We start from the raw sequence: 20,284 nt of genomic DNA, 5'->3' as shown, positions 1-20,284 counted from the left end.
AACTACTTGGGCCAGTTGATCAAATTGAAAGCCTGAAGACTTAATGATTTGATGAGATGCAATCATTTGTTATCATCACATACTCCACTGATTCAGCATGTAGTCTGAAACAGTAGCAGAGAATAATCACGTTTTGATCTTCCAAGGTTCTTACAAGGGTCACAGACTGCCATTCATCATCTCATGCTGCGTCATATAGAATTTGCTTGCGATTGCAAGAGCATTAGTCTGGTAATGGATGGGGAATCCACATTCTTCCTATGGAACAGCAGTTGTCTTCAGAATGATTCACTGTCTTGCCTGGTTGGTATTCATGAATTCCTTTCCAATCTAATCTGTATCTTTATCTTGTATTTGAAGATGAGACTTATAAGATTTCATTTCGCTTATAAATGAAGCAAAATTAGAACTCTAATTGAGAGGTTTAAGACTTGCATAACTTTGGCTTCAATTTCATCTCTAGATAAAGTTGTGAAAAGTACAAGTTTGATGTTAATACACTGTCTTTGAATGCTAAGAGATGATATTATCAAATGATTGCTTCAGGGGAAAACAGGGCATAACTGGGGGATTGATGTATCCGGATGTGGTAACATGGGCATTGTTGCAGTAAGCCCTTGTGGTATCTCCCCGAGATGTCACTGGTATGTTAACATTGTCGAATTGGATGTCAGTGCAAGGGACAGTCTGGCTGCAGTTTAAGTTGATAGCAATATCTGTCTTTGCAGTTCCAGCACAGTAGGCATATCTCACATTGCTAATCTGCACTGCATTTTGCTTCATGGAATCAGAGAAAGAGAATTAGCAGTCAGTTACAAAAGGTTATTTTTTTGTTTTCCTTTTGTTTCAGAAAAGATAAGCTATTTTTGCATGATTTAATTGAAATAGACTTGATAAACTTTCTGTACCATCAACTTATATATGACACTAGAAAGAGATAACAAAGAACAGAAATCAAAGACATCAAGGATATGTAATTGACCAGCAGTGTCCCATCTAGTAGAAAGAGAGGTAAAGCATTTGATCCCCTACATACTTCATGGTAATATAGGACACTCCTAACTGAACACACATAAGGGAATGTATATGCTGTCATCTGCTTCTTAACCCTCTAAATACTATTTAGGCTTAAGACAATTCATGAGCCCTGGTACTCTGCAAGTTACTGATTTGACTATCTTTACTAACTATCCATTGAAGATCAAAATAGGAAATGTTTCTTATTTGACTTTCTCAACATCTATGTATTGACAGTAAAAAAGTGTGGTATACAATAAATGAATAATTAAAAAGATGTGGTCAAGTCAATAAATTTTGATGCAATTTGATGTCTTTTGGTGGCTGGTCAACTATTTTATAACCTTGTTTACGTGTTTACTATCTAATCTTCAGGTTGAGACAGAAAACAAGGGCAGAACCGTGTAGCTATCATGATGGTGATGATATATATAAAAAATATCACATCCGTGATGATGATAATTTTGGTTATAATAGTTGCATACCTGAATGGTATAATTGTTGGCTTTAGCACCATAGTTTTGATCAATTATGATAGGATTTTGTACATTGTTGAATTTGATTTTCTCGAATGACATTGATTTTGCATAACCTGTGGCTCCCTGTGAACAATTTTCAGTAAATCAACAATTAAAAGTTAAGTGTCAGTAATTATTCAGTAGGAAAGTACTATCAGAAGAAGTATTGTAGTCAATAAGACTGGTTAGAAGCTGTGTGTGATAGTAGGTGATTAAAGTGGTGTTCATTTGCATTGCTCTGAGTATACTTTTTGAAATACATTCGTTCAACAGCTTCTAAATTTATAAAAGACTAACGGATAACTAAGGTTATCAGCATTTCATCAATTTTTAGTCTCTTCAAATAAGATTTTCTGCAAAACAAATATATAATTGAGATTGATGTATGCCAATAAGGTTGTTATATGTATAATATTAGCTCTTATTAGAATTTTTTCATGAAGCCTAGTCAACTGCATTTAATAGAAAATAAACACATAAACAAAGAAACTCCATCAACTAAGTTTTGATTATGTGTGTACAGTATGCAAAGAACAAGATGCAAATTGTCAAAGTACATAACTATAGATTAAGTTTGGATATTGAAAACTTATAAGAAGAAAGAAATAATTAGGAGATGTGAAACAAGCTAGGATTTAGGATATTGAAATTTACCTGCCAAGTTTTGATCCTAGCACCATTGGTTGTGTTAAAAAAGTTCACATAAGATACTTGAATCCTTTCAACTGAAACATTTGAGCCCCCCCTGCCTAAGCTTCCTACACTGAAGAAATTGTTCATAGCTTTTAAAGTAAAAGTAATAATTCCAAGGCAAAAGTCAGCTGAGCTGAGACCGGACAACCTAATATACATAATCATGCATGTCAATGAAGTGAATTGGAGACAGTGACATATACATAATCATGAGTTCTGGTTTCAGCTTGGATCACATAAGTAGATCACATTCTATTAGTAAATTGTTAGTTATGTCCATATTTTGGCCAGAAACATAGATATGAATGACAATGAAACAAATATTTAGGAATGAAAATTTTACTTCCTTCGCTGTTCCTTCTTTTTCTCTTTTTTTTTTTTTGAGGGTATTCTTGACTTCTAGATTATTATTATGATTTCCAATAATCAGTACAATATTACTTCATGGTATTGTTGGATGGTGTTTATTGAACATATTCTTTACACAACGATCACCTAGGTTTTAGGGCCATCAACCGATACATTAAGTTTCCTACTTATCAGGACACCTATAAAGAGTTGACAGTAGCATATGTTATTCCATGATAACACCTTTGGTATGTCATCGATATGATGAGCTATCTTTCCTCAAGAAAAACATATATATATGTCTGTATATATATATATGTATGTATGTATATATGTATGTATGTATGTATGTATGTATGTATGTATGTATGTATGTATGTATATGTATATGTATATGTATATGTATATATATATATATATGTATATATATATATATATATGTATATGTATATTTATATCAATGAGCTCATGGAAGGGCTATGAAATAATACCAATGTAAAAATACAGATATGACTTCATTTTAGGTGACTGAATTGTCTATATATATGGGCCATGGACCATACTCCATCTGTTGGTTAGATTCTTTTGCTGAAATTGTTGCTTGTCTCATATAAGATGTCCTCTTTCTTACTTGAAATATCTTTCTGAACTCTGTTTTCTCTCCCCTTTCACAGAGATATGCTGAAATCCAGATTTCAGCTAGTGATGCTTCCAAGCAGGAAACATTCAAATCATGTAAAATCAACATGTTTGGTTGTTAGCTTTTCACCTTATTCCATGTCCCGGACCGCATGTTATTCGTGTTACAACTATGTCACTGGTACGATCCCCGATCGAAATGCAGTCATCACCTGTTACACAAGGAATAATTTCCATATCAAGACAATTTTACTTGAGAAGTAGAACAGTAAGTTGAGACACAAGAAGGGCATCTGACCTGTTCCTATGATGGTGTCTTGGATATAAACATGTCGGGAAGCATGGATGTGGATGCCATCAGTATTGGGACTCGTCCCAGGAGCTGTGATGTTAAGGTTAGTGACGTAAACCCTGTTACTGTCTATTATCAAAATATGTGTCTGTGGGCTGTTTATGAACCGCAGACTGCTCACTGCAAGGTCATTGCACTGCACAAATTTTACTGCCTGAATGAACACAAAACAACTTCAGTAACTGTACTATCATCAATCTTTCTTCTTGCCTCAAGTAAATACAATCTTTTGTGATCTAGAGATCCCTGAAGGTTTGCTAAATTGTTTGAGGTTTCATGTAAGTTGATATCATAAGATCTACTGATCAGTAACCATGTCATGCTAGGGAAAATACTCACAGTTGGGGCCAAAGAAGTGCATCCCTGCATCAAGGATTCAAAGACAACAGAGAGTTCAGAAAACAATGCAAGTTGTTGGCATCATACAGTTCATCTTAATCAAAACTGAACCTTTCTGGGATCGAGTTTGCAAGATTGCCTCCACCAGTTGGATCCTCGGCCGTCAAACAGACCAAAGCCAGAACTGGTGAGTCTCAGCCCATCGACGGACTTGAACTGAATCCAGAGGGAGGCGTCGGTGAAGTTCCACGTGCTCGGGCTGTCAGGTGCCACAAGTGTTCCTTCAACCTGTGCTAGTATTCAAACAACCGAGAAGTTCAGATGTTGTGTGTACAGTGAAGAGGTCTAGACTTTGAATTTGCCTATTAATGTCTAGTGTGTGTATGATCGTAATGTAATATGTCAACCAATAATCTTCAAACAATAAATAAGTTTATTGTCACTCTGTGAACTTTGAGTTTATTGATATATGGAGTTTAGAGAGAGAGAGAGAGAAAGCTTATGAATGGAATTGAGATCCCCGATACAAACCTGAACCAGGACATTGGAGGCCTTGCATGGCCCCTTAAATATGATGGGGCTCACTAAGAACTTATTCTTCCCAGGGATGAACAAGATGGGAAGACCTGTAGCCTTCCTGCATGTAGCTTCCCACGCATCTGCAAATGCCTACAAAGCAACCAAACAGAGAAATAAATGACTCACTAAAGGACCTCTTCTTCTTCCTACGGAGGTCTGACGTGAGCAAGAAACAGAGATTGGCATTTGCCTTCCCCATAAGCGAAACAGAACAGGCAAATGGACATCGGTGGGAGACGGCGCGTGTAAACGCTACAGAGTTGGCTTGTGATCACTAGTTTGGCACGACGCTGTAGGAATCTGTGCAGCGGTGACGCTGGTAACGTTCAGTGATCACAAGCATCGTTGCAGAAACTCCTCTCTCTGCTGTTGCACCTCTGCAGTTATCATAGAAAACCATGGCGGGTTGCAGAGAACAGCGAAGCAAAATGTGACGAGGAAGCTACCTGTGTGTCGTCCGTGATGCCATCACCCGCAGCTCCATAGTCTTTTACATCGAATGCAACGAGGTCTTTGATGGCCACCGGAAGATGAGTTAGGATGAGGAGCAGCAGGGCAGGGAGAAGCTGCTGCATGAGGTAAGAGAGTAAAGTGAGGAGATGTTTCGGCGTGTGATGCAGGGAATAGAAGCTGGTGACTCACCATGTCCTCCGCTTTGGATCTTCCGGCACGGAACGACGGCTCAGTGCGAGGAGACGCTGCAGTTAGTATAATATGTATGTATCCATGGAGAGAAAGAGAGGAGGGAGAGTTGGAAGACGGTGATGGCTTTTGGATGAAGCTTATTCTGATGGACAGTTACATACGGAGCGGAGAAGGTCTAATATCCAACAAAGTAGAGACAAAATCTCAGTTACATTCGGAGAGGAGAATCTCTGACATCCGACATAGTTTGAGACAAAATCTAGTATACGATACGGTAGTTTAAGTTGAATCTAATAACTTGAATCCGACCAGAATAAGTAAATTAAATATGGATATTTTAGTAATTTACGTTAATCCCTAGCTAGAGTGGATTTAGGGTTAGGGTTAGCCACCTCCTCTATGAATGTTTTAACATTCGCCCCCCTTCTTTTATGCATCAAAAAGATGTATTGGAAAAGATGAGAAAACGACAAAAGAATAAGTCCATAGGTTTGATTTGGAAATATGATGCAATTTTTTTTTACAAAAACTTTTTTGGAAAGATTTTTTTTAATATGAATTATTATTGTCTTCTCTTTTATTTGCATTTCACTCATCGATGTTATCCAACTGTGAGACATATTTGTCTTTAGGTCCGGAGAAATATAAGGTAATTTTTTTTTACTTAAAAGCGGTCCGACGATATACCGATACGCGAACCGTCCGGTACTACTACAATGCTATAATATTACACTGTAGTACTGCTACAGTACTACAACTACAGTACTATACTGTAACAATGCAAGTATGAAAAAATTTATAAAATAATTCGATACACCAGGATATACCGTTCGATACGCTCTAATGTACCGTTCAGTACACCGGTATCATACCGTACCGAGCCAACCTCGTAACACCGGTACAGTACGATATTACATACCTTGGTTAAAACTATGTTGAGCAAAGATTATTGATCTGATTAAATAGATAAGTAGACACGGAAGAAAGCAATCAGGTTAAAGGTAAGAGATCAATGAAAGAGTTAAATTGCCTGAGGCCACAATTTACCCTATAAATAATTTAACTGCTACTGTATGACAATGCTTACACTTTTCACATCAAAAGAACAGTTCAAAATATCAGGAAAAGGGAGGGGAGAGCATTAAAGATTCACAACCCAATACAGCACAAACTAAGCCTCCATTGCAACCCCAAAGTGCATAGCAGCAGTTGTATATATCATGCATTTTAAAGCTCTTCAAGAAGTAATACATTCATGATCCATGTTTTCATGCTCAAGGAAATGAGATTCAACTCGGCTACATATCTGGCGTTCTGACAGGAGAGTAGTTGTGTGGTGAATCCATTTTGAGTAGCAATTTCTTCTATCCATGAGAGATATATAAGCAGCATAAGGTTCCTACTGAGGTAGCTCACAGATATCCGTGTGTATAAGTTACAGATAGATAACAAGGTTCTTGGTACAAACCTCACACAAAAAAGATATAATTTGTTTTCGATCGGCGTGATGATCTAATAATAAGTGTACACCTAAATACACACAATATATGATGTTTGACGTACCTTATATAGTCCATGTATCACCCATACTAAAAACCAGAACAAGTGACAGTGCAGCTCTGGAGGATGAAAGGCTTGAGTATCATTACTTGGCTGGTTTTGCCTGACTGGCAACAGACATGGATCGCAAACGACCTGCAATTTGAGTGAAGGATGGCCTTTGTGCTGGATCAGGGGCCCAGCACAGCTCCATTAGCTTTCTCCATTCCGGATCACATGTAGCTGGCACTGGGGGCCTCAGTGTATTATTCACGATACCTCCTGCAAAGTGTTTTACAAATTGATGAAAAAATATGCAGATTACAAAATTAGTGCTCCACAAGTTTTTTAAAGGAAACGAGGGAAAACAAGATAATAACTAAAGATGAGCACCAAGACAGCATATAAAGCCTAGTTGTATCATAACCAGTGCATTTATGAATCAGTCTGTCACGAGATCTTGAAACTTTCCACATGATGATGGAACTAAGCACATTACGTTTATTGCTCTGATCACTGGAAGGAAGTCGCTTAAGCTCACTAGATATTTAAGAAAATGCAGCAACCACGACCAGTTCAGACAGCCATCGATGTTCAGACAGGATAAATTCTACAACCAGATATCAGTGTGCTAGTGACAATTCAGAAGCTAGGCCCTAAGAAACCACTGATAAAAGGAGCTTTCTTAGTTAAAAGGCAAATTTTCCATTTTTGCAGCTCTTGAAAAAATTAGGTCAGAAAGAGCAGCTCATTAAGAGGTTCCTGCAACTATATGCATCTTTGGCACTGCATGTAGTGCTCTTTTTTTTTTTTTTTGTAGTGCATTTGTTTGACTCTCAACAACCAGAATGCAATTAATCAACACACCAATGGGTCCAAGATTCACACTCTCTAAGCAACAGAAGTGTTTTTCACAAAAGCTAGTTGATTATATATATATATACCTACATATACATACATACATATATACATACATACATATACATACATACATATACATACATACATATATATATACATACATACATACATACATATATATATACATACATACATACATATATATATATATACATACATACATACATATATATATATACATACATACATACATACATACATACATACATACATACATACATACATACATACATACATACATACATACATACATACATACATACATACATACATACATACATATATATATATATATATATATATATATATATATATATATATATATATATATATATATATATATATATATATATATATATATCTGTGTGTGTGTATGTGTGTGTGTGTATATAACGTAATACTAATAAGTCATATATCAATTTAAATTAATGTACCACAAAGCATACCTATAATGGCACCATAATGCATGTTGGCATAAGGCTCTTCACCCGTGAGAATTTCCCACATAACAATGCCAAAAGAGAAAACATCCACCTGCAGTTGTCACCAAAAATGATAGTCATAAGAGATGGAGATCAAGTATGCTTATCATAAGAGATTTCCTAACTGATGGTTGACAGAATCACAGGTTTCATATCTTCTGAAGCAGGGAATAAAATGGAAAACTTAATGTTAAGGTTTAATTTAAGTTAAATTACAGAAGGCCTTCAGTAATCCAACCAATATTGCAGTGTAGAAAAGAAATAAGAATCGCTTGTACCTTTTCAGACACCTTGTTGCTGCTTCCATTTAGTAATTCTGGAGCCATCCATGGTAGCGTGCCTCTGACACCACCAGAAACCAGAGTGTTTCGTTTTATTTTTGACAAACCAAAATCACCAACCTGTAACGTTAGCCAGAAACAAAGTTAACCATATTTGCGATGATCATCAACATAATAGTCTTTGTTGTGTCCACACAAGGATCAAAGTTTTCACAGATTAAAATAGAGAAAATAACGAACTAAATTGGTGGTAATAGTAACTACGAATGAGCTATAAAGAGAATACCTTACAAATGGGACGTGACTGATCTTTAAGATTTACAAGCAAGTTGTCACATTTTAAATCAAAATGTACAATATTCTTTGAATGCAAATATTCCATCCCAAAAGCAGCATCCATTGCAATGATAAGTCGTTTACGGCGATCAAGGTACCTGTTAATTTGCATGATTAAAAGAAAAATATTAGTTTATGCAATAAAAAAATGTTAGTCCATTAACAACAAAAGAACAGAAAGGATGTACTTGTCCTTGCGTAGTAAAACATGTCGAAGAGAACCATTAACCATGAATTCTGTTACAGTTGCTAAGGTACCCCCTGGTCCATCTTTAACAACACCATAAAAGGCCACCACATTGGGATGATGGAGTTGGGAAAGGATTTCAGCTTCCCGCCAAAACTCTATAGTCTGAGAGCAACCACTTGTTACTTCTCTCAAAAGTTCCTACCTCTTGATTTACTACTTACATTATAGTTAATTGATTAGCAACAAGCCACTTATATATGGGTTTAATTACTTTTTTGATTCAGTAAGAATAGTAAAAGAACAAGATAAAAATTGGAGAATCTACCAGTCTCTCCTTCTCGGATGATCGGCCAGTAAAGCAGCTCTTTTTTATTCGCTTTATAGCCACATCAGTGCCCCTCCATTTTCCATGATATACAGTGCCAAAAGTGCCAGAACCCAGTTCACGCAGTTCTTCAAGATCCTCATTTTCGATTATCTATGAACACACAACTATTAGACAAGCATACATTGAATCAAGATACCATAAAATTATACAACAAAACAAGGTCCTAACTACATGCAAAGCAAAAGACAAGCAAAAGACATTCATACTAGTTGATGAATTGAAAGAAATCATGTCCTAGTGTCTAAACACATTCTACAGATAACATATAATGAACTAAATGGCTCAAGAATACAGAGTTCTGACTTCTGAAACAAATTTTCAGATTCCCTATGCTTTCTTTACAGTTGGACGCCTTCTTTAATCACAATTCAGATACAGCTTGTTCAGGGTTTAACCACAAACCAGGGCCCACCTACAAGGACAACCTTCTTTAGATGCTAAACATGAATCATGCAGAAGAACTCAATTGACGATTTCAACAGATATAGTCGTAGCACTATATTGCACAATTTATTGCTAAAAACAGTTGAACCCAGTCGAAGATTTCAACTTCAGACATTATTCAACACTAAACTGCACAAATGATAGCTAAATATAGTTTTATGAACAGTGGAAGAACCAAAAAGAACATGTAGGATGGAAGATGCTCTCTATCAACAAAATTGGACTCCATTTGAACGTAAAATATTAGTCTATCATATCCAAATATTAACTAAAAACAATAAAAATTGCAAGCTAGGAAATATTTTACCTTCATAATTACAGGAAGTTCACTCAGAGATTAAAACATGAGTGAAATGACCACCTTCCACAATTGAAAGCTAATGCATGATACAAATCCCTTTAAAAAAGTAAAATAGCCGACAAAATGTCTTTATTTGCAATCAGACATTTACCAGAACTAAACAAGACAGCTTCAACAAATTCACAGTATATCACGTATCTTACCTGCAAATTACTAAGATCAAAATCATCAACAGAAGCATCCAAAACTGGCTCAGCTGCTTCCCCACCTTCAAATTTTGATTCCTAGAATCAAAAATAATGTCATACCACCTGGTGATAGTTTAATATTAAATATGAAAATAAATTTTCTGTGCTGCAGAGAGAAACATACATCATTCTCTGAAATATGTGTTTTTAATGTCTCTCCTAGCTTTGCATAAGGATTTTCTACCTGCAAACCTTCTCCCTTCTCAATTCCAAGAGGATGAGGGATTTGTGATGGAATATAAACCTCGTGCAAAATATTGGTATTATCTGCAATGGTATTGGATGACTCTTGCATTTCCTCACTGAAATCAATTTGGGAATCTATGTGACCAAAATCAACTCTCTCATTCTCCAAAGGTGCAAACTGGTATGGGCTACAAACCCCTTCTTCTACTTTAGGAAGCACAGATGAGTAACTAATGTGATCTTGATCCATAAGAGAAAAGTCTTTGCGTCCAAACTCATCCTGGGCCAGATTTCTGAAGAAAGACCAACGCTTAGGTTCATGGTTTTGCATGTTCACGCTAACTCCAGCATCATCTTTGCGCAGCAGATTTATATTTGACAAGTTATCAGCAATTCCAGCCTTATAAAAGATATCAGAGAGCAGATTAGGTGGGAACCTATCATTAATATCAATAAGAATGCGCTCTGGGGTGGGAGCAGAAGTTTCCTCCCGAGAGACAGCCCCAACAGTACTTTCCACCCAACTAAATGCTGGGGCATGTTGCACATTACCATTATATATATCCTTGTTAGATATGTCTTCCCATGGAATGTCAGCAAGAACGGAAGGACCTTCCTGTGCATTAATAAAAGCTCCAACATTATGTGGCTCTCGGATATTGATCTTGGTTACATCTATTTCACCAACATTTGTGGCCTTTTCCATCTGTCTGCTCATATTTGATTCTGGCAAAATCCTATCTTCAACAACAGTGGGCTTATTATATGCAGACTTTGGAGGTGCATGTTGAGACTCAGGCATCTGAATCTTCCTCCCTTGTTTATAATTTCTTTCATCACTGGCATCAGTATGATCAGAACCTGCCTGAACTACTGAACTTATTGAAGCTCCATTTGGATCCTGCATATCTTGATTAATCAAAGCACTCATGGGCTGAGGAGAAGAACTTACAGTTTCTGATACTTGTAGAACAGAGACAGGTTCGAATTTATAATCTTGATTAATTGTATTTTCCAATTTCTTATATTTTTCTAAAGTTGCATTATTTGAGCATGGAGGCTTTGCTCCAGACTCTCCCTCGACAAGAGTGTCAACCGCTTCAGCAATAGATTCTTGAGCTCCAGTGGGACATGCCTCATTTATCAGATAGTGAGAATTAATGGAATCATCGGATTTAGACAGTCGATTTAGAAACCCCGCCTGCTCCCTAGGAAGCCTCTCAGATTGGTAAACTCGGAAAGGACGCGAAGGTGGATTACCGTAGTTTACATTAATAACATCAGTTTCATAGTCAGAAAAGCCAGACATTAAAGCTCCGCTGGAGTACTGGTCATCTTCATTCATCTCAGAACCATGTCCAGCATTCACAGTATTGGTCGATGACAAGACTGGAGCAGGTTCTAGTTGTTTTCCTTTATTTTTTGGAGGTTGCACAGATGTCACAGCGTCTGGTGCCACAGCAGTATATGGAATTTCAGCATGCATAGAACTTGAAGCTGAAGCATCATGCTGATCTATGGTTTTGGCAGGTTCATTATTGTGGGAATTGATATGCTCTCTTTCCACTTTTTTCTGAGAAAAACTATCAACTGCCAGTTTTTCATTCTTCTTTACAGTTTCTCTATCAAATGGACTCACACCATTGTATGGATCTTGCAGCATGCTTTGATAGAAAGACTGTTGGCCTGGAATGTCCGTATAATTGGATTGGTACTGATAATCAGATGGCATAGGTAGAACAATAGAGTCTCTGCTATCTGCATTCTGATATCTGTCAGGAGGATTGATGGGATTGTAAGCATAGTGTTCACTTTCAACAAATTGGTATCTTTGGCCCTCAAAACTCTGTGAATGGCTATCGTATGCAGTAGATGAGCTTTCCTGCAGCGTTGGAGTGAATGTAGTAGCAGATGCTACAGGAGCAGTAACATAACCAACTGACTGAGTCGCAACCATGTAAGGATTAGCTCTTTCAGCCTCAACATTAAGATTGAGTAACTGATCCAAGTCGCTTATTGATGTGCTTGTCAATCCATGCCCGTGTGAAGATTTTCCAGATCCCAAATCGATGCCATTGACCGCAGCAACATACTGGATCTCAGAATCACCCTCCATACTGCCCAAGCTGTAGTGCACATCATCAGTATCATCGGAAGAAAATAGAAACATCCTGAGTTTATGCGATCCATCAGCTCCTTCCAGAACAGTGTATTCCTCCATCATATTCTGTAAATCTTCATCGCATGAGACTGATATCAAGGCATCCAGGTCTTCCCCAGGCAGCTGATACTTAACAGTATGAGGCCTATTATATATTGCTATTGTCTTTTGCATGAGTTCGTCCCATGAAATATCCCTGCTTATTCGTATAATACGTGTATCACCTCCTACATATCTGAGTTTTCCATCACTGGGACGAGGTATGATCTTGCCACCAAAACTGCAGAGGAATTTCATCCTTTTTGATAAGACATCAGGATATTCTGACAAAGAATACCCATGAAGTGTTGTTCGACTGCTTCCCTCACCAGATGACGCTCGTGGCATGGACCATGATGATTCATAATGAACTTTACGATCAGTTTCAGAGAAGTTTTGCTTCTCAACCTCCTTAAACTGCCAACTATCTCCGGTCGCAGGCGCTAAAACATCCGATGCACTTTCAGACCCCATGTGTGGTATCAATATACCCGTCATGTCTGTGTAGCCAGTGGCCATATTTTGATCTCCAGTTGCAGTTTGGATCATAGGCTTCTTGGAGATTGCTCGTTCTCGCATAAATTCAAGAGCGAACTCCTCTCCTGTCTGGATTGAGTAATTCAGAACAGGTGTTGCAACACCTAATACACTAGCCTCTGGTGGTCTGACATTAGCACCAGTAGAGCTTGGCGGAAACTGTGTGGATCTTTGACTTGCAGAGCCAACCCCCTTTCTAGCATCCATTGGATTATATTGAGACATTCAGAACTTGTCCAATCACTCTACCAACTCATATTTATCTCTCTCCATTTACCAATAATTGAAAGGGAGGAGCCCAGAGCTAGACCAACATGTAAAACGGTTTAGCGTACAAACTCTCCATAATTCCATGCCTGACCAAGCCAAAAATTTCTCTTCTGATGACAGGGAATCATAGGAATTAAACCACGCAGAAATGTAAGCACTTCTTAGCTCTGAGAAGAAAAAATCCTGCAAATAGCAGAAATCAAATTGAACAGTCATATAACATATCAATTAACCAATCAACAAGAACTTAACCTTCAAAAGTTATGATGGATTATGCATGAATCATGATTCACTAGTGTGAAGAACCACATTAAAACCTTAGTAGCTTGCTCACATTCTGACCACAGCGATGCAACTACAATCTACCAGTTGTAGGCATCCAGCAAAATGTTGACGCCTCACCAAGTCAGCATTAACTTAAGTCTGAAGCTTAAACAAAACTAGGGTTTGAACCAATACAAGACACACCAGGCAGCTGACGGAACAGTCTGCAGCGTGCAGTGTGCAGTCATGCAAATTCTGAAGCCAAGCTTGGGTCGCTGTATGAACGTGGCAGATGGTAGGATTGAAAGAATGCTACCATAATCCCTATTAACATCGGAAGATGGGAAACGAAAAATAGGAAGTAATAAGATCTAGGACATGAGGACAAGCCACATCAACAACAATGAAATTATCTGCCAACGAAGCTAAAAAGGATCAATTTTTAGAAATTTCTGACCCACCTGTAGGTCAAAGTCGAGAAGTCTTCACTGCTAGCTCATTCCAACCCCAAGACGAGCGAGCTCCAACATCACTAACACAGCCTGTAAAGACGGTCAAAGGGATTCAATTCATGGGCAAGAATAAGGCATAACTATAAATCACGACCTAAATCGGACCAAGAAGAACATCGAGTTACAGATACCTCCGACCTCAGAATCCGAAAACGCTCCGATCGCAGCAACGGAAGCCGGAAACCACACGGATAAGCTGAAAAGGTTAGGGCTACAGATCAGACGATCGATGTCCAAGATCAAAACCTCGAATCGTTCCCAAGGGTCGACGGATGGAAGGAGGAAGCTCGGCGGACGGGGGATCCGCACGGGGCGCTCTTCTCGCTTGGTCGACAAGCAAGCGAGGTGGACAGGAATGGAGGCCGCCGTCCTTCCCGACAACGCCATTTAAACCCACGGTCCGGTTCGGTCCAGTCACCGGTTCGAAACTCCGACCCGGTCTGGAGGTTGACAATTGAAAAAGCGAGAGCGAGTGACAGAGAGACAGTGAGAGTGAGAGGGAGAGGGAGAAGACGCCGCCGTTTGCCGTCGAGTTCTACCGCCTCCACCGCTCTGGAGAGGGAAGGAGAAGACGAACCGCCATGGCTTCTCTTCTTGCATGTAGAATTCCGCGAGCCGACGAAGATTAGACACACTGTGCTCGCACTGCACGCCGCAGAGACATGAGAGGGCAAAGGCTTCATCTTGGATACACAGTCTTCCCACATCTATGAACTCCACATGGTCAACAAATATCAAATCCAAACTGCACTGCCGATAGCATCATCAAAGCTTCCTTTTACCAACTCCCGTTAGTATCAAATGCTAAGCTTTGATCCCAACATCTTTCTTCCTACTTGATGAAGCAGGGTGTAGGAATCATCATCAGCTCTTTCCTGTTTGGTGAGCTGATGTTTCATTTGATTATATGATTCTACCAGTTGTGTTCTTCCAAGTCATTAACGTTTCTCACACTTGCTATGTAAGAGAGACAATCAATGAAACAAAAAGGTAATAAGCATACAAAGTACACAATTGCAGTCGATTTCACTGCACAAATCCAACAGTTTCTTCATCCTTCTCTTCCTGCAGATAGATTTACAAGCGAAGAAGATTGTACAAAACATCTAATCTTATTACTAGTAGCATCCAAGATGAAGTTTAGATTACTGTAATGCCACTTTGACAACCATTGTTGAGGACATTATTCCGAAGGGAAGGGAAGAAAAGGAAGCTCCTCTGCACCGCATCCTTGCCCGGTCGAGCTGCCTTCAAGAGAGAGACGATGTGCTCCATCAGCTTCTCCTCGCAGGGCACCCTCAGTGGCCCATCACTGGCCGTCCCGAACTCCTCCTCTGCCATCTCCAGCAGCACCTGAAATATGGGGTGTTCCAAGTACTTCAAAGGAACCATAAACCTCTTCCCTTCCTTGGCATACACCACAAAGTGCCCCTTGCTCCTCTTCCTCCTCCCCTTGCTCGCCAGCCTCTGCCATTTCCTCAGGATCAGCTCACTCAGAGTGTGGGAGCTCATTTGGCTCTCCTCTCAGAGGCGAAGGAGTGGGAGGAAGATGATGCGGCTGAGGAGGGGCTTTATGGGCTGGGGGAAGGCAACATAAATACCACAAGGGAAGAGGTGTGAGGAGGGGGTTGGTGGGGCGCGTGGGGAAGAGCCAAGGAGTCATGTGAAATGAGATCTATCCATGAAGTAGGGGAATGCGAAGGACAATATGTTCACTATGTCCTCTTTTAAGGAACACATCCTTGAAATGTGTTTTGAGTTCCTACAGTGCTCTTTTTTTCCCAAGATTGACTCATGATTAATTTGGATGGTGATAAATATGACACAAATCAATAGGTAAGCAGATCTCACAATAAATCTTTGGTTTTGTATGAACATTAAGAACAGGAATTGATGATGTAGTCCATGCATCAAGAGTTCTAGCAGTCCTTTATGGAGAAGCTACCTGTAGTACTTTTGATTTTGGAGATAATAGGACTTTTCTTTGTCTCCTTATCTAAATGGCCAAAAACAGGATATCATAGGTAGATAATTTTTTTTATCTCATGATAAATTTTAAATATTATTAAAAATATTTTATCTGCTGTAGATAATTATAAGATTTGGCATATATTTCGTAAAGAAAATAATCTAATTAATTAGTTCTTTAATCTTTCGATTTGGATATCGCATCGACACGAACTGTTGTTTATTCTTATCGATTTCATCAGTATTTTTAGGTATTTTATACCAAAAACATACCTTTGATCATCTTTCAATTAATTTCTGCATTTATTTTCTCTTTTTTCAACTGATAACCTTCCTGTGCTTGCATTTTCTTAACCTTCTGAAGGAAAAGATGATACTATAGTCCTCTTTTGTGCTAGTCTTTAACTTCTACTGTCCAATTCAAAACTCTAATTTGTTGTTCTTCTTTTTAATGTAAAGATTTGTTTCCTGTTTCTTTCTCTCTTTTGGTGCAGTTTAGAGTTGTTCTATTTGTCTGAAGCTTATTGTTTATAAAGAGGTTATATAATATTGCTTTGCAAATTCCAACATTCCCTCATCCACACTTCATCTGAGTGCATCCATCAAGCATGAACATGTTCTAAGGTATCACTGGATGAAATAGACTGCTTACTTATTTCATCCTAATCCAATTAACTAATTAAGTGCTTAAATTAATATATAATTTGGATTAGGTAGACCATTATTTTATAACTTATCTTTTATTATATTTGATAGAATATATTATGGATTCCGTCACGAGGACACGACCCCTGTCATGTCAATCCAAGTACGGAGCTTCGGGAGGAAGACACAGCACCACCAGAAATATGGGATAACAACTCTTCTCCTCCCGCGTCGTCTGGCATCGTGCTAACCAGCATCATCGCAATAAGGATCGCTCCGGAAAACTTGAAACGGTGCCGCATGGCGCCATCCAACATATCTCGGGTGACGAACGTTTGAAGGTACACTCGTCGCTCGGGGAGTCGACCGTCGCGTGAAGGTTGTGTATAACCGATCTCAGGCACTATGATAAAAATCCCTTGCCAACATCTGACAAGGGGCATCTAGAATATTAGAACACCACTAACTTGATCTTTGGATGGGCGTAAGTCGGAGATCTTCCTCCTCATCGCAACCTAAGCTAGTGTGTAAGAATTCGGTAGCGACAAAGATGGACAAGCTTGCTGAAGAGGCGTATCCTAACCAAATCCAAGCCCGATTCGATCAGGCAAAAATCTTATCTCTCATACCGTCCTAAACATCGTCAATCGGACTAAATCATATCGACCCCACGACGACATAAAGTTCACCAACAACATGAAATAGAAATATTTTCTGCAACTTTTAGATGACAGAGTTCAGCATACCATCATCTATGCCTTGGAAGGATGTAGGACTAGCTATCAGGGATGCAACCAAGCCTTCCTGCATTCCCTTACATGAAAAGAAGACTCACTCAAGCACTAGGGTTAGTGCCATCCTCACTAGACATTTGACTGACTTGAGTTTCTCCGATACATTCTGATGTTTCTCCAATTTCTGGATCCAACTCTTAGAAAATTGTTGATTTTGATGTGTCTGCCACCATTATTATCTCGGAACATAAAATGATCCGTAAGCATTGCCCGGATTCGAGATAAAGGAAAATCCCCCCAAAAAAATGATCGGTAAAATCTCATAGGTTGCGAAGCAAAACAGAGGAATCCGTCGAGGAGAGTTCTTCACTAGCATATTATGGAGAGACCAGCAGCAGTAGCAGCTTAGGATTAATGAGTAGCATTCCATGGAATTGTAGCCAACTTCTTCCCATCCATCGTTAAATCCACAAGGCACCAAAAGCCTGGGTAAGGTGTTCGACCATGTGCTTCACCCCCCGGAACTCGAGTGCTCGTGTAATAGAAAAGATAAAGATGTCGCCCATGGCGGCCATGGCGGAGCCGGAGAGGTCGCTCTTTGGCAACACATGCCGGTCCTTGGTGATGATGATTCGGTGCGTGTAAAGATCGACGTGCATCATGGCTACTTGTGGGCGAGGGAAGAGCAAGTAGATGGATGATCCGGTTGTTCTTGTTTACTGGACGTGAGAATGAGGTGCATCACCGTGAGCTGTTTCTGTGTACAGCAAACGAAGGCAAAACCTGTGCAGTAGCAGCGAGCAAAATAGATGAAGATGGAAGAGCTTAACGAGAGAGGAGGGACGACATGGACCGACACACGACCGACTTTTTGCTCCATTCGAGGCGGAAGGTCACCTGCGTTGTACTGCCCCTCGGGCCGAGCTAAGCAGACGCTCTCACTCGCGTGCGGCTTGACGACTCATATGGACTTGTAGGGCTCGCACCCCAGACACCGTAAGTGCCCTGTAAAGATGACGCGCCTCACGATAACAAGTGCCACGAGAGAACCGAACGGCGTGTCTCCACCGACCTCTCGAGTTCGTCCACCGACGCTGGCAAGGCCACCTGGGGCTCACAGAGACCACTTGCCGCGCGGCCACGTTCCGCTTGCTGTCTCTGTCCTTTCCTCCGTAATCCTAACGAGTTCTTTATTCGATTCCTACGTCGCGTTCGTAGCGAGGCAACGCATCGATCTCTGCGTGACTGCACCATCCGGCAAAGCTCTATATAAAGCCATGTCTCTCCTTCCTCCAAAAACCAGTCCATACGGTAGTTGCTTTGTTGTTGAGTGTTGAACTGTTTCTACAGATATATACCATGGCGGAGGAGCACAACAAGGCCATGGAGAGCGGTGAGGAGGTGGCGGTCCAAGACCGGGGGTTGTTTGACTTCATGGAGAAGAAGAAGGATGAGGAGAGGAAGGAGTGCCATGAGGAGGAGGAGGTTCTGGTGACCGGGGTGGAGAAGGTTCAGATCGAGGAGGGAGAGAAGGCGAACGAGGAGGAGAAGATGGGTCTTCTGGAGAAACTCCACCGGTCTCACAGCTCCAGCTCTAGCTCGGTATGTACTCCTTTAACCATGGTTGAATCAAGACTACGACTGTAGATATGACCGAACTGTTAAGCTCTTCTTTATCGTGCGTGTGCAGTCGAGCGATGATGAAGAAGAAGCTGAAGGAGAGAACAAGGAGAAGAAGAAGAAGAAGAAAGGTCTGAAGGAAAAGATCAAGGAGAAGCTTGTATGCGAGGAAGAAGCCAAGAAACCCGAGGTCGAGGAGGGCACCGCGGTGGTGGTGGAGAAGATGCAGGAGGATACTGTGAAGGTGGAAGCTACCCCGCCGGAGCAGGAGAAGGGGCTCCTGGAGAAGATCAAGGAGAAGCTGCCCGGCCACAAGAAGCCCGCCGACGAGGCGCCGGCACCGCCGTCCCCATGCGCCGGCCATGGCGAGGAGCACGAGCGGGATGAGGGGAAGGAGAAGAAGGGCATACTGGGAAGGATCATGGAGAAGCTGCCTGGCTACCACAAGACCGAGGAGAAAGAGGGGGAGAAGAAGAGTCCTTCTAAGTAAGACGAGCCAAAGGTGTCCCGAGCTTGACGGTGTCGTCTCTGTCCTGCGTCTGGTGTTTTTGGTTCGTGTCATGCTTGATTTGTGCTCCAGTTTCGTTGTTTTAACGACAATGAGTGATGTTTTCAAAAGAGAATAATGATTGATTGGTTTTTTTCTTTCAAAATGATAAACAACTAAGACTATATATATATACATATATACATATATATACACACACACATATATATATATATATATATATATATATATATATATATATATATATATATACATATACTAACACTGCCCAAACCTATATATATATATATGTATGTATATGTATATATATATGTATGTATATGTATATATATATATGTATGTATATATATGTATATATATATGTATATATATATATACATATATATATATATATGTATATATATATATACATATATATATATATATGTATATATATATATATATAAAGGAAACATATTTCTAAATACATGTATTTAGAAACATAACACAATGTTTCACCTGTTTCCTTTAGTAACATGGTTATAAGATTCAAAAGCCATATGAGCAAAAGCTTGAAGCAAACAAAAAAGATTTTGTTTCC

The 20,284-nt window shown here is 39.6% G+C and overlaps 3 protein-coding genes and 1 pseudogene across 5 annotated transcripts; 1 reads left to right on the top strand and 3 right to left on the bottom strand.

Moving 5' to 3' along the window:
• Positions 1–513: 513 nt before the first annotated feature.
• On the bottom strand, positions 514–5,060 carry LOC135653003 (polygalacturonase ADPG1-like; annotated as a pseudogene).
• Positions 5,061–6,512: 1,452 nt separating this feature from the next.
• On the bottom strand, positions 6,513–14,587 carry LOC135653216 (uncharacterized). Of its 3 annotated transcripts, none has more exons than XM_065174943.1 (10): positions 14,361–14,587; positions 14,179–14,259; positions 10,385–13,636; positions 10,216–10,296; positions 9,205–9,357; positions 8,878–9,041; positions 8,640–8,787; positions 8,351–8,473; positions 8,037–8,124; positions 6,513–6,951 (listed from the first exon to the last, which is right to left on the bottom strand). In XM_065174943.1, exons 3-10 carry the CDS (start codon positions 13,406–13,408, stop codon positions 6,776–6,778), a joined length of 3,957 nt encoding a protein of 1,318 aa, XP_065031015.1. In that variant the 5' UTR covers positions 13,409–13,636; positions 14,179–14,259; positions 14,361–14,587; the 3' UTR covers positions 6,513–6,775. The 3 variants fall into 3 exon arrangements, with proteins under 3 accessions (XP_065031015.1, XP_065031017.1, XP_065031016.1); XM_065174945.1 differs by having other exon boundaries at positions 10,445–13,636; XM_065174944.1 differs by having other exon boundaries at positions 14,368–14,587.
• A 678-nt stretch (positions 14,588–15,265) lies between these two features.
• On the bottom strand, positions 15,266–15,766 carry LOC103972536 (indole-3-acetic acid-induced protein ARG7-like). The gene has a single exon (XM_018820551.2). The coding sequence runs from the start codon at positions 15,739–15,741 to the stop codon at positions 15,370–15,372; it is 372 nt and encodes a 123-aa protein (XP_018676096.1). The 5' UTR covers positions 15,742–15,766; the 3' UTR covers positions 15,266–15,369.
• Positions 15,767–18,811: 3,045 nt separating this feature from the next.
• Positions 18,812–19,849, top strand: LOC135652221 (dehydrin DHN1-like). Its single transcript, XM_065173024.1, has 2 exons — positions 18,812–19,178; positions 19,267–19,849. Exons 1-2 carry the CDS (start codon positions 18,936–18,938, stop codon positions 19,684–19,686), a joined length of 663 nt encoding a protein of 220 aa, XP_065029096.1. The 5' UTR covers positions 18,812–18,935; the 3' UTR covers positions 19,687–19,849.
• The last annotated feature ends 435 nt before the right edge of the window (positions 19,850–20,284 follow it).

The sequence above is a fragment of the Musa acuminata genome, chromosome BXJ3-11 (genome assembly GCF_036884655.1).
Source record: "Musa acuminata AAA Group cultivar baxijiao chromosome BXJ3-11, Cavendish_Baxijiao_AAA, whole genome shotgun sequence".
NCBI lineage: Eukaryota > Viridiplantae > Streptophyta > Magnoliopsida > Zingiberales > Musaceae > Musa > Musa acuminata.
This window is presented reverse-complemented; position numbering and strand designations above follow the sequence as displayed.